This window comes from Salvelinus sp. IW2-2015, linkage group LG31, assembly GCF_002910315.2.
Source record: "Salvelinus sp. IW2-2015 linkage group LG31, ASM291031v2, whole genome shotgun sequence".
Classification (NCBI taxonomy): Eukaryota; Metazoa; Chordata; class Actinopteri; order Salmoniformes; family Salmonidae; genus Salvelinus; species Salvelinus sp. IW2-2015.
The window spans coordinates 24,340,680-24,353,708 of NC_036870.1; the positions used below are offsets into that span (position 1 = coordinate 24,340,680).

General features: G+C 43.7%; 1 protein-coding gene across 1 annotated transcript in view; it reads right to left on the bottom strand.

Moving 5' to 3' along the window:
• Window positions 1-12,705, bottom strand: part of LOC111955765 (collagen alpha-2(IX) chain-like) — a 17,899-nt gene extending 5,194 nt beyond the window's left edge. Inside the window, exons 1-10 of the mRNA XM_023976081.3 lie at window positions 12,347-12,705; window positions 10,150-10,224; window positions 8,505-8,540; window positions 8,263-8,325; window positions 7,351-7,404; window positions 7,227-7,262; window positions 6,417-6,440; window positions 5,556-5,609; window positions 5,387-5,440; window positions 4,526-4,576 (exon numbers count right to left, since the gene is read on the bottom strand). Of these exons, the coding sequence (XP_023831849.2) occupies window positions 4,526-4,576; window positions 5,387-5,440; window positions 5,556-5,609; window positions 6,417-6,440; window positions 7,227-7,262; window positions 7,351-7,404; window positions 8,263-8,325; window positions 8,505-8,540; window positions 10,150-10,224; window positions 12,347-12,418 (519 nt within the window). The 5' untranslated portion in view covers window positions 12,419-12,705. The remainder of the gene's footprint in view (window positions 1-4,525; window positions 4,577-5,386; window positions 5,441-5,555; window positions 5,610-6,416; window positions 6,441-7,226; window positions 7,263-7,350; window positions 7,405-8,262; window positions 8,326-8,504; window positions 8,541-10,149; window positions 10,225-12,346) is intronic.
• Between the last annotated feature and the right edge of the window lie 324 nt (window positions 12,706-13,029).

Sequence of the window (13,029 nt, forward strand, 5' to 3'; positions counted from 1 at the left end):
GGAGGAGTTGACTGGTTTATTCTATAACAAGTTTCGGGTGTGGGTCCTGTATGGTGCGTGCATGGACATGGAGAGAGTAAGTAAACCAATTTTTTACTTGAGTACAGAGTGTGCTTGGTGGTTGCTTGGTAGGGCTGGAATTTATTGGAGGGAGAAGACTGAGTTCGTGTGGAATGAGAAGTGCTGTGTTTTAGTTGGTGGGAAAGAGTTGGTCCGGTTGTGCGGAAAGGTGAACGAACAGTTGGGATGGAGGTGGAGTGCCCATAGCCTCTCATCCTACCGATCCAACAGGTCCCAGACATGTCTCATGATTGAGATCCTGGCTCTTTCGGCTGCCATGCAGAACTGACATTCCAGTCTTGCAGGAAATCACGCACAGATTGAGCAGTATGGCTGGTTGGCATTGTCATGGCTGGGAGGTTCAGTGTCAGATGAGCTGCAGGAAGAGTACCACCATTGGTTGAGGAGGATGTCTTCCCTGTAACGCACAGGCGTTTGAGATTGCCTGCAATGACAACAGCTCAGTCGATGATGCTTGACAACACCGCCCAGACCATTGACAGACCTTCCCTCAAATCGATCCTGCTCAGAGTACAGCCTTGGTGTAACTGAATCATTCTTCGACCGATCAAACGCTAAGATCGACCACCAACCCCTTGGTGAGACAAACGACCGCACCCGTCATACATAGATACGGGCTTTTGTGCCAAGTCCTGTTCTGGTCCAGCGAAGGTGGGTTTGTGCCATAGCGACAGTTGTTGCGGTGATGTCTGGTGAGGACCTGCCTTTACAACAGGCCTACGAAGCCATCAATCCAGCTCTCTTCGCCTATGGTGACAGTCTGAGCATGAGGGAGGGCTTTGTGCTCGCTTCCTGGTGTTAACTCGGAGTTGGTGTGGACCATCCTGTACCTGTCCCGCAGGTGTGAAGTTCGGATGTACCGATCCTGTGCAGGGTGGTTACCGGGTCTGGCCACTGCAGAGGACGATCAGCTGTCCGTCCTGTCTCCTGTAGCGCCGCTCTGAGCGTCGCCCAGTTACGGACATTGCAATTTATTGCTGGCCACTCTGCAGTCCTCATGCTTCCTTGCGCGCATGCCTAGCACGTCCGCAGATGAGCAGGACCTGTGCATCTTTATTTTGGTAGAAAATTTTCCGCAGCAGTAGAAAGGCTCTTAGTGTCTAAACTACGCTTGAGTTTTTGTTATGTGTTCCTAACATGTTGATGCCGTATTGCCTACCGTCTGTAAGCTGTTAATGTCTTAACGACCGTCATGGGCATGTTCATGTACTTGTGTTATGGTTTCATTGACAAGCATGGGAAACAGTGTTAACGCTTTTACAATGACGATCTGTGAGTATCTTGGATTAGATTTATCAGATGATCTTGAAAGAACAGGGGGTCCTGAAAAATCTTCTCTTTCGCATAGAGTGTTTGATCGAGCTGGTTGATTGTGGCCGGATGTCCCCAAATCGTCTGTCCTGCTGTTGTAAGTTGCTGGGATATTGGCTGTCGTACATCGTTCGCAAGAATCCCAGAGCATCCAAGCGATTGACGCTCAATCAGTGTGAGTGTCTTGTGAGTTGCAGGCATGTGAAAGATAGTGGACAGATTTTCAGCTTCCAGGAATTGCGTACATGAGCCGTGCTTATCATCTGAAACATGAGGTACATGGTGGCGGATGCAATGGCACGTCAATGGCCTCAGGATCTCGTCAAGCTCTCTCATTTGCATGAATTGCCATCATAAAATTTAATTGTGTGTTGATATCCGTTAGCTATAATGCTGCAATAACCATAACCCACCGCGCCCCCCCCCGCACCATGGGGCATCTGTTTCAAATGTTGACGTCGGGCAAAGCGCTCGCTTGCACGACACTATAACATGCTAAAAATTATGGTCTGTGTAGCGCTGTTGGAAGCGTTGTGTGCCGATTTTTCTGATGACATTGTGTTCTGTCTCAAAAAACATCGCACATTTAGAGTGGCCTTTTATTGTCCCCCATGCATAAGTGCACCTGTGTAATGTCATGGCTTTTTAATCAGCTTCGTGATAGCTCCACACCTGCTCAGGTGGTGGAATTGACTGGAGTGGCAGTAGACGTGCACTCACTACAGATGTAACAATTTGTGACAAAATCTGAGAGACCAAAATTTACGACATATACGCTGCATGGACAAGAATTAGTATCGTTGGTTTTATTAGTTTGTTCAATTGAATAATTACATAATGACAATGTATGTGGATCACCAGCTACTATTCGCGAACACTATTTCATTTCAAATGCAGTCATTAATATGGTCAGTCCCCCATTTGCTGCTACAACAGTCCTTGCACAGCTTCTGGGAAGTTTCCACTAGAGTTGGAACATTGCTGCGGGACTGTTCTACTCACACCAAGGCATTAGTGACGGTTCAGGCACTGATGTTTGCGATGAGCCTGGTTGCATTCTGCCATTTAGAAGTACATCCCCAAAGGTGATGCGGATGGGGTTGGATGTCGTGTTAACGAGTGTGGCAGGCTAGTCAAGTGCTTCCACACCACATCTGGAGAAATCATTTCGTGTATGGACCTCGCTTTGTTGCACGGGAGTTGATTGATGGATGCTCAAAACTGGAAACAGGGCCATGTTGCGCCAAACTGATATGCCACCTCAAAAGTTGGATAACACGAATTGTCTGAATGTCATTGGTTGGTAGAACAATCACTCAGATGTGAGTTTCCACTATACATTTTCCGACATGTGAAGACACGACCCCATTAACCATTTGATGTGTTGTGAATCTTAGCTTTAGTGAACCGGCTGCTCCGGGCCCATGATGAATACAGCATTTTCGTGTGAAACCCGGACGTTATTGTTGCTGACGTTGCCAGAGGCCCGTATTGGGATTCTCCCGGTAGTGAGTGGAACAGAGAACATTGGATTTTACAGTATACATGGAATAGAACAGATACAGTGGAGTAGAACAGGTACATTGGAGTTGAACAGGTACAGTGGAGTAGAACAGATACAGTGGAATAGAACAGTACAGGGAGGAGAACAGATACAGTGGGGTCAGAACAGACTACAGTGGAGTAGAACAGATACAGTGGAGTAGAACAGATACAGTGGAGTAGAACAGATACAGTGGAGTAACAGATACAGTGGAATAGAACAGATTACATTGGAGAATAGAAACAGATACAGTGGAGATTAGAACAGCGTGTACAGTGGACGTAGAACAGTACATTGGAGTTGAACAGTACATGGAGATAACAGTACAGTGGTGTAGAAACAGATACAGTGGAGTAGAACAGATACAGTGGAGTTAGAACAGATACAGTGGGGAGAACAGATACAGTGGAGTAGACAGTCAGGTCGGGTAGAACAGATACATTGGAGTTGAACAGGTACATTGGAGTTGAACAGATACAGTGGGAGTAGAACAGATACATTGGGTTGAGAACAGGTACATTGGAGTTGAACAGATACAGTGGGGTAGAACAGAGACAGTGGAGTTGAACAGAGTACAGTGGAGAGAACAGATAACAGTGGGGTAGAACAGATACAGTGGAATAGAAAGATACAGTGGAGTGAACAGATACAGTGGAGTAGAACAGATACAGTGGAGTAGAACAGATACAGTGGAATAGAACAGAGATACAGTGGAGTAGAACAGATACAGTGGAGGTAGAACAGATACAGTGGAGTAGAACAGATACAGTGGAGTAGAACAGACATGGGAGTTGATACAGTACAGTGGAGTATAACAGATACAGTGGGTAGAAAGATACAGTGGAGTAGAACAGATACAGTGGAGTAGAACAGATTACAGTGGGATAGAACAGATACAGTGGAGGAGAAACAGATACAGTGGGGGAGAACAGATACAGTGGATAGAACAGATACAGTGGAGTAGAACAGATCAGTGGAGTAGAACAGATACAGTGGGTAGAACAGATACAGTGGAGTAGAACGATACAGTGGAGTAGAACAGTCATTGGAGTATGACAAGGTACAGTGGAGTATAACAGTACAGTGGTGTAGAACAGATACAGTGGAGTAGAACAGATACAGTGGAGTAGAACAGATACAGTGGGTAGAACATACAGTGAGTAGAACAGGACAGTCGGGTAGAACAGATACATTGGAGTGAACAGGTACATGGAGATTGACAGATACGTGGGGTAGACAGATACATTGGAGTTGAACAGGTACATTGGAGTTGAATAGATACAGTGGGGTAACAGATACAGTGGAGTGAACAGGTCAGTGGAAGTAGAACAGGTACAGTGGAGTAGAACAGTACAGTGGAGAGAACAGGTACAGTCGGGTAGAACAGATACATTGGAGTTGAACAGGTACATTGGAGTTGACAGATACAGTGGAGTAGAACAGAGTACAGTGGAGTAGAACAGGTACAGCGGGTAGAACAGATTAACAGTGGAGTCTGAACAGGTACAGTGGGAGTTGACAGGTACATTGGAGTAGTACAGATAGAAACAGAAAAGACAAACGACAGGAGGAGGTTTAGAGGGATCTTACCTGGAAGTCTGCGCTGCCCTCCTCTCCTCCCAAGAACTTCCCTGGAGGTCCCTAGAGAAAGAGAGAGTGACAACAATATATGTTTGAATAGAGAAATATGCAAAGAAGACAGAAGACAGATGAAGTGAGCGAGAGAGAGAGAGAGAGAGAGAGAGAGAGAGAGAGAGAGAGAGAGAGAGAGAGAGAGAGAGAGAGAGAGAGAGAGAGAAAGAGGAAGACTAGGGAGATCATTGTTTAAGACAGTGCTGAGGCAGCTGTTCTGACTGTGTGTATACTGAGTTTCAGTACAACATGGCCCCCCTCAGCTGAGGTATTCAGGGAGCAGTGAGATGAGACAGGGGAGCCAGATCTAATGGGACTTTATTTACTCTGCAACACCGGTAAACCAAGACAAATAGACTCCCCATGGCTGGGAGCATCACTCTCTGTGAGGCTGCTCCCCACCTGAAATCACTCACTGTGTACATTGTAGAAGAACTGGGGAGCTAAGAGACACACACAGCTCTGTCTACAATTATGCTTCATTGAGCTGCTCTGGGGAGCGTACTGGTACACTTACTGGTGAGAATGTACTGGTCATCTGGACTGGGATTATTGGGTTATCTCTGGAACAATTGTTTCTTGCTTGTAACGAAACGTTTTTCTTTTGCGGTAAGTTATTGGTTTCTTACACGTTTTATTTATTACTTATTACAGCCCACAACATCTTACTGGTTTCCTACAAGTTTTAATTTACTGGTTTTTATTACTAGGTTTGTACTTGCTGGTTTGCCGGTTTGGTGGTAGGTGTGTACTTACTGGTTTTTACTTGTACTACATGTTGTTTTACTGGTTTCTTGCTGGTTCTAGGTGTAAACTTACTGGTTTTCCTGGCGGTCCTGGAATTCCTGGATGTCCAGGTGCTCCCAATATGCCCTGAGAGAAGAGGGAGCAAGAGGATGGTGGGAATGAAATGATGAAGATGAAGAGTAGCTAACAGATTCTGTAACGTATGCTATCTGACATAAGACAACAATGGTAAGGGTCTTACTTGAGATCCAGTCTGTCCAATTTTACCGGGAAGGCCGATTGGGCCCGGGGCTCCCTAAAGACAAAGAGGAAGAGAAAAAGACGGGGATCTTCATCCATCTGGCAGAAGAGGATACACTGCCAATGCAATTCAGTTCAGAATGTAATATGTAGTGTCTGACTAGTTCCAGAAGAGGATACACTGCCAATGCCAATTCAGTTTAGAATGTAATATGTAGTGTCTGACTAGTTCCAGAAGAGGATACACTGCCAATGTAATTCAGTTCAGAATGTATATGTAGTGTCTGACTAGTTCCAGAAGAGGTATACACTGCCAATGTAATTCAGTTCAGAATGTAATATGTAGTGTCTGATAGTTCCAGAAGAGATACACTGCCAATGTAATTCATTCAGAATAATATGTAGTGTCTGACTAGTTCCAGAAGAGGATACAACTGCCAATGCAATTCAGTTCAGAATGTAATATGTAGTGTCTGACTAGTTCCAGAAGAGGAGACACTGCCAATGTAATTCAGTTCAGAATGCTAAATGTAGTGTCTGACTAGTTCCAGAAGAGGATACACTGCCAATGTAATTCAGTTCAGAATGTAATATGTAGTGTCTGACTAGTTCCAGAAGAGGATACACTGCCAATGTAATCAGTTCAGAATGTAATATGTAGTGTCTGACTGTTCCAGAAGAGGATACACTGCCAATGAATTCAGTTCAGAATGTAATATGTAGTGTCTGACTAGTTCCAGAAGAGGGTCTACACTGCCAATGTAATTCAGTTCAGAATGTAATATGTAGTGTCTGACTAGTTACTTTTTGGGGAGGAAGTTGTCTTTAATTATAGGGATATAATTAACAAATAGCTACTTACAGCCAGACCAGGCAGTCCGGGTCCCTGCAGAGAGAGAGAGAGAGAGAGAGAGAAGGAAAGGGAAAGGGGAATGAGAGATTAGTTAAGTGTGTGATTAGATTAGTTAAGTCTTTGTAATCATATAATCACAAACAAATGTGCATAATAACTCATGTATGATTTGTTTCAACAATTATCTTATTTTAATTCAATTAAGAGCAGATGTGTCTACAGAGACAGAACACTAGACAGACAGTGTTCATCAATCTAACCCAGACAAAGAGAAAGCAATCAATGTGTGTTCAATGTTTAATGTGTCATAATAAGTAATGGAATTCATTTAATTCAATGCTTCATCCGAGCATATCACTAACTGACTCCACTCTGTCAATACAGTACAGTCTGTCAAGTAGTCTGTCAAATATAGCTACACAGCACCACCTAGTGTGCTTTACTGTAACTACATGTAGTCTTACTCAACCTGCCTTAACCACAGATCTAGGATCAGATTACCCTGACTCCAAAAAAATTGCGGGATGAACAAATATCTGACCCTGTATCAGAGGTATTGTACCCACTGTACACGGCTGTTGGACGAGACTAGTTATAACATTGTAAATCAGTTAGCTGCTGAAAGCTGTTGTGCCAGTGTTATGTAGCCCCCATGACTAGGGTCTCCCCCATACCTCTGTAATCCTAGTTAGGTCATGTGGTCGGGTAAAACTCTGGGCCCTACTGATGACGGAGGGTTAGTTCCAGTGGATTTGTAGTGTTCAGGCTATATGTAGTCTGTACTGAACAGTGTTCAGGTTCTGTTGAGTTAGTACTTACAGTTGGTCCAGGTTCACCACCAGGCCCAGGCTGGCCCTGTAGAAAACAACAATAAACAACAACAACATGAGGGTTTATTCTCTCATAGTTTGCATCCAATGTAGACTCCCACCATGGTCCTTACCTTAGGTCCAGGGTTCCCGACAGGACCCCGATCTCCCTTTGCTCCAATCAAACCCTGGAGACGTAGAGAGATAGAGCGATGTGTTCAGTCAGTAAGATCGGGTTGGATCACCAATAGTGTTACTTCAGTTCTGCACTTCAATAATGAGGTTGTGGTYAATATTAGAATGGTTTGTATTCATTATGTGCTCTAATAACACAGCACTGTAAGGAGACTTCTGTCTCTTCTAATGCTAAACTTTTATTGAACAGCCTGCTACTTTTTTAGGACTCACACCCACAGTTCACAAACAAGTGCAGGGGCAGCACTTTGAAATGAAGGTGACAGATTGCACCTTTAGTGCCTGCCAGAGCCTGGGGATTATGACATCTACTATACATGAGACCTGAATTCTCATTACAGCACTGAGACTATCAGTAGTCTGATTGGACTTGACACTTCCAGGTAATCGGCAGGAAAACTAGGATTGAGATTCCGGGCCGGATTACAGGGTAAATCCCTGTGGAATGTTTCTCAGCATGTGACTGTGAGACCTGCAGAGTGTGTTTCCGTTCCGAGAAGCAGTTTCCTGAAAACAGCCACCTTCATAACAACATAAAGCTCAGTCTATCTAGCTAGGTTACAGTACATCAATGCATCAGGACTTACATCAATGCTTTTCACTCCTACAGGTTTACACAAACACACAAACATTGTGTCTATTTTCTCTTTCTCACTCTCTTTCTCTCTCTCTCTCTCTTTCTCCCTCAKAAAATAATCAATTTCTCTCTCTCTTTCTCTCTTTTTCCCTCACAAACTCATCCATTTTTTAACTCTCTCTTTCTTTCTCTCTCTCTTTCTACTTCACATTTTCTTTGTCTTGTTGTCAGTCTCTTACAGACACACTTAGCAGCTGATAGACAGGAGACTTACGTCAATGCCGTTCTCTCCTGGAGCTCCATCTGGACCATGTTCACCTGGCTCCCCCTTCAAGCCCTGAGAACAGAGACACAGCCATAGTCAGGTATACACACACACACATCAGAGATATTGTCAGTGTAAAGTGAACACACTCACACAAACACTATTGAACATGCACACAAACGCACGCACACACACAAATAAACACCCTTGAATATGCACACACACACACATACGCATATACAGTAACTTACTGTTGGGCCAGGAGGACCAGGAGGTCCTTTCTCCCCCTGTGAAGAGAGAGAGGAACAAGAAAGAAAGACATGATATTAACAATTGGTATTGTATGTTCACTACTTTCTGAGATTGACGACATGGAAGTCAGTTTATGTAGATTACGAAGTCCTTGACATAGCATTCCTTAATGACAGCCCCTTGTTGATCTGGAAGGAATGGTGGAACCTCCCCTGACCCAAACAGAAGACTATGGCTATATCTCAATCCCAAACAGTGACTTCTTTACCTTATCTCCTTTCCTCAATCTGAACAGACTTTTCCTATAAATTCTGGACAAGTGAAAGTTAATTCCTGGTAGGCACCCTAGTAACAATTTTTAATTACTCATTACTCCCACATTTATCAACTATTTACTAATCATAAGTAAAGTATTTTTGCAGTCCCTAATCTAAAGTGTTATTTAACCCTAACCCTAACCTTTACATAACCCTAACCTAACCCTAAATGGTGTGCAATTTTTTTGTAAATGCCTTATAAATGGTTTATAACGGACTGTTAAAATAAAGTGTAACCCGCCCTCAATATTGCTTTCATTTAGCCAGTGTTTCAGATCAGGAATAAGAAAGATCAGATAAGGAGAGGAAGCCACTTTACTCTAGTAGTGACATCAAACTATTGCGTATACACCTATCCAGTTCCATACAGATCTGCAAGTGTCATTTTGTCAGGTGGAGATGAGGGGGGAAATGTTTTTTTTTAAGATCCAGCCATGATTGACAGCTCATGTTTGCTCCGCCCTCAATGTGGAGTGAGGGAACTTTCCAATCATGATAGGACTGCATCGTAAATATGGCAGAAACTAGTTGGAGCTATTMCTGACACCTACCCTAGTCCACTCAGGTCTGCAAAGGAGAATGAACAAGGGCAGATGGGATGGAACAACCTTTCTGGAATGAAATGCAGCTGGCATCTACAGTTGGCCAGAATTGTGTTTCACAGCACTTTTATTAAAGCCCACCCTTTGGTGACATCACATACCATAGCAGATAAATATCTGACCCCGGAGCCCTCAAAAGCTATTCCAAGTTCCAACCCACAAGAGGTGATCKATGTTCACATCAAACATCAACCTGCCAGTACATAGCCTTCCATTAGTTAGATAGAGAATGAGCCGCTCTCTCCAACTGAGTAAGGGAATTGACATAATCCTAAACCATTATCTTTAACAGTAGATCTGCCTGGCTTTGGGGAAGAAACGGCTCTTCAACTAATTGCATTGGATAAAAGCATGTCTAACTTGTAACATCACAATCTTTTTGGATCATATAGGCCTCACCATTAGTTTCTTCCCTTGTCCATTCATGGTGTAATTCTGTATTCTCAACATGTTTTCAGAACATGGTTTTGTTTAGACTGAGAATACCTCAAAGGTATCACATTACCGCGATGTGATCCCAAACCTTTCCCTTGGGACGGAGATAAAGCCCCCAACTCAAAGACCTCTCTCTCTGCGGGAAACAGAGCTCTTTTGTGCTGCTGTGTTTTCATTCCGTCCGCCCCCTGGTGGTATAACTGCGGTACTACCTCAGAGCGCTCTATTGGGTACAATGCCCGTCTTTGTGACAACCTGTTGGCTCAGGGCGAAGCGGAGGTAATACTCACATCAATGCCATCGGACCCGGGAGTGCCAGAGGGCCCAGGTAGGCCGGGATTGCCCTGAGGTCCTGGAGGACCGCTCTGGAAAAAATGAAAACAAAATGGAGTGTTTAGAAGTGTGCAGAGGTTTTGTAGATAATTACCTGGCCTTAGAATGTATCACTTTTTGGTATTCATCCAATTGGATACATATTATTTTCATACTATAAAGAACATGTGAGATAACTGTAATGCAGTAAAACATTTCACACGTTTTGGGATTGTGTGTGTCATTTTATTGTAGGCCTTTTGATAATGGAGACATGACTAGTTTTGATAATGGAGACATGACTAGTTTTGATAATGGAGATATGGCTAGTTTTGATAATGGAGACATGACTAGTTTTGATAATGGAGACATGACTAGTTTTGATAATGGAGACATGACTAGTTTTGATAATGGAGARATGACTAGTTTTGATAATGGAGARATGACTAGTTTTGATAATGGAGACATMACTAGTTTTGATAATGGAGATATGACTAGTTTTGATAATGGAGATATGACTAGTTTTGAACCAGGTGCTTTTTGAACCAATGTTTGGATAGTCCTAATTGATAAATGAGGCACAACAACGTCACATGAGACAATCACACATTATCAAGTGGCAATTAATAGCTACAATTAAATGTTATATCTCATGTGAATACTATTCTAGAAACAAGACTACATCATAAACTTGAAGTGAATGAATCACCTAGAAACATCACCCATACCCATCACATTTTGATAAAGCATGTAAGGCCAATACAAATCCAATACCACTGGTAGCCTGCACTCTTCCAACCTAAAAGGGTTGTTGGGCTGTCCTCATAGGAGAACCCTTTGTGAACCCTATTTGGTTCCAGGAAGAACACCTTTTTGTTTCCATGTAGAACCCTTTCCACAGAGGTTCTACAAGGAATCCAAAAGCATTCTACCTGGAACTAAAAAGGGTTCTAGCTGGAGCCAAAAATGATTCTCCCATGGGGACAGCCGAAGAACCCTTTTGGAACCCTTTTTTATAAGACTGTATTTGGAACGATGTAGGAAATGTAATACAATTATCCAGAGCTCATGAAAAGAAATATGACTGATGAATGAGGTAATGTTTTTTCATAGAAATGTAAAAAATCTCACATCCTGTAAGAAGTATATTGCTTCCAAAAATGGGTGTAAAACWAAAATATTTGTCACCAAGTAATCTAAGGTAGTAGGTAGGGGGGGGAAAGATGTTTAACAAAGCACTCCCCCCATCCCATCCCCTTCCTTTGGAAATGCAGTTCCTTGACTCGATTTCAATCAGTCTCATCCAGTCACAACACAGAATCCTCATACTGTGTGGAGATGTATTCCAGAATTCTGCCAGTCATTCAGAAATAAGGTTGGGAATTCAATACAATGGTCCTGTTTGTTCAGACAGATCCACTGGTAACTTTTTGTTGGATAGCATGTAGGTGTGATTTGGTGGAGGGCATCTTCAGGTCGGTCATTCTCTGTGTGTCTGTGTGTGTGTGTGTGTGTGTGTGTGGGTGGGTGTGTTTGAATAGGGGGCTTCGCAGTAAAGGCACATGGGTGTCTTGAATACACAGCCTGTGTGTGTGTGTGTGTGTGTGTGTCCAGCCGAATTCCAGTGTGAGTGCCGCTCTCCCTTGATGACTGTCCTGAATCTCCTTTTTGACAAACATTTGAAATGGTTTTGTATCCCCTCCAACTGCTCTTCAGGAATAACCATCCATTTGAAAAAGGAGACATTCCAATTCTTCATCTGTATTCAGGTAGAAACTTCATCCACAGAATCAAGGCACATAGTCCATGGCAGGAAGATACACTATATATGTATGTACAATGCCACATCACACAACACACACAAATACACACATTACACAACTGATCTTCATGCAGCTCTAGACTCATCATTACAACAATGTTATGACTATGATGAAACACTCAAGCCCTGAAACAAGATTGAGGTCATTCACTTTTCTGAAACAACCCAATTCCAAAATGTATTTTTCCAACTACAACTAGCCAGTGTGACAACAAAACCATAGCAAGCACAGAAGTCCCCGTCTACCTTCACCACCAGTCCCTCTCTCCAAGGGGACGTCTATCCCACCGTACCCCAGCCAGAAGCAACTCAGCCTGGGTACACCCCTAACCTCCCCTGTCCACTCCACTCACCACTTGGGCCAGAGCCAGGCACAGAGTCTGCAGGACGACCCAGCTCTTCAACACAGCCGAGAGTCCAGTCATGATCCCTCTCTCCTCTCCCTCTCTCTCTCCTCAGCACTAAATCCTCTCTTCTCTTGCTTTCTCTCGCTCTCCCCTGTCTTCTCCTTCAAGCCGGGACAGAAACGGTAGGGAATCCAAAGGGGGATGGGGGCTATGTGCGCAGCCCCGAAAATTCCACCCAGTAAAAGTGGTGTAGAGGAATGGTTGGATGGAGGGAGAGATGGAATGAGAGAGAGGTGTAACGCAGCCCTACAGCCTGCCCCAGTGAACACAGGAGCTCCTGAAAGCCCCTCACACACACACACATACATGGAGACACAAACACACACACCAACACACACACACACACACACACTGAGAAACACTTGTACGCACCGCTGCCTCATGAATAATGTATCCCCATAGACAAGTTCCCACAAGCTCATTGGACAATGCTATTGCTCATGAATATGCACAAACAGCCAGATTCCCATATGCTGATTGGACAAAAATGCTATCTAGCTCCGCCCTGAGGAAGGGGAGTTCATGAGTGATTAAAACTTCAGTGGTATGCCCCAATCCTACAGTCAGTCGCCCCCTATCCCCTAGTTACTGTGTGGGTCTGACAAGATTGGATAGGTGTAAAGGCGTAT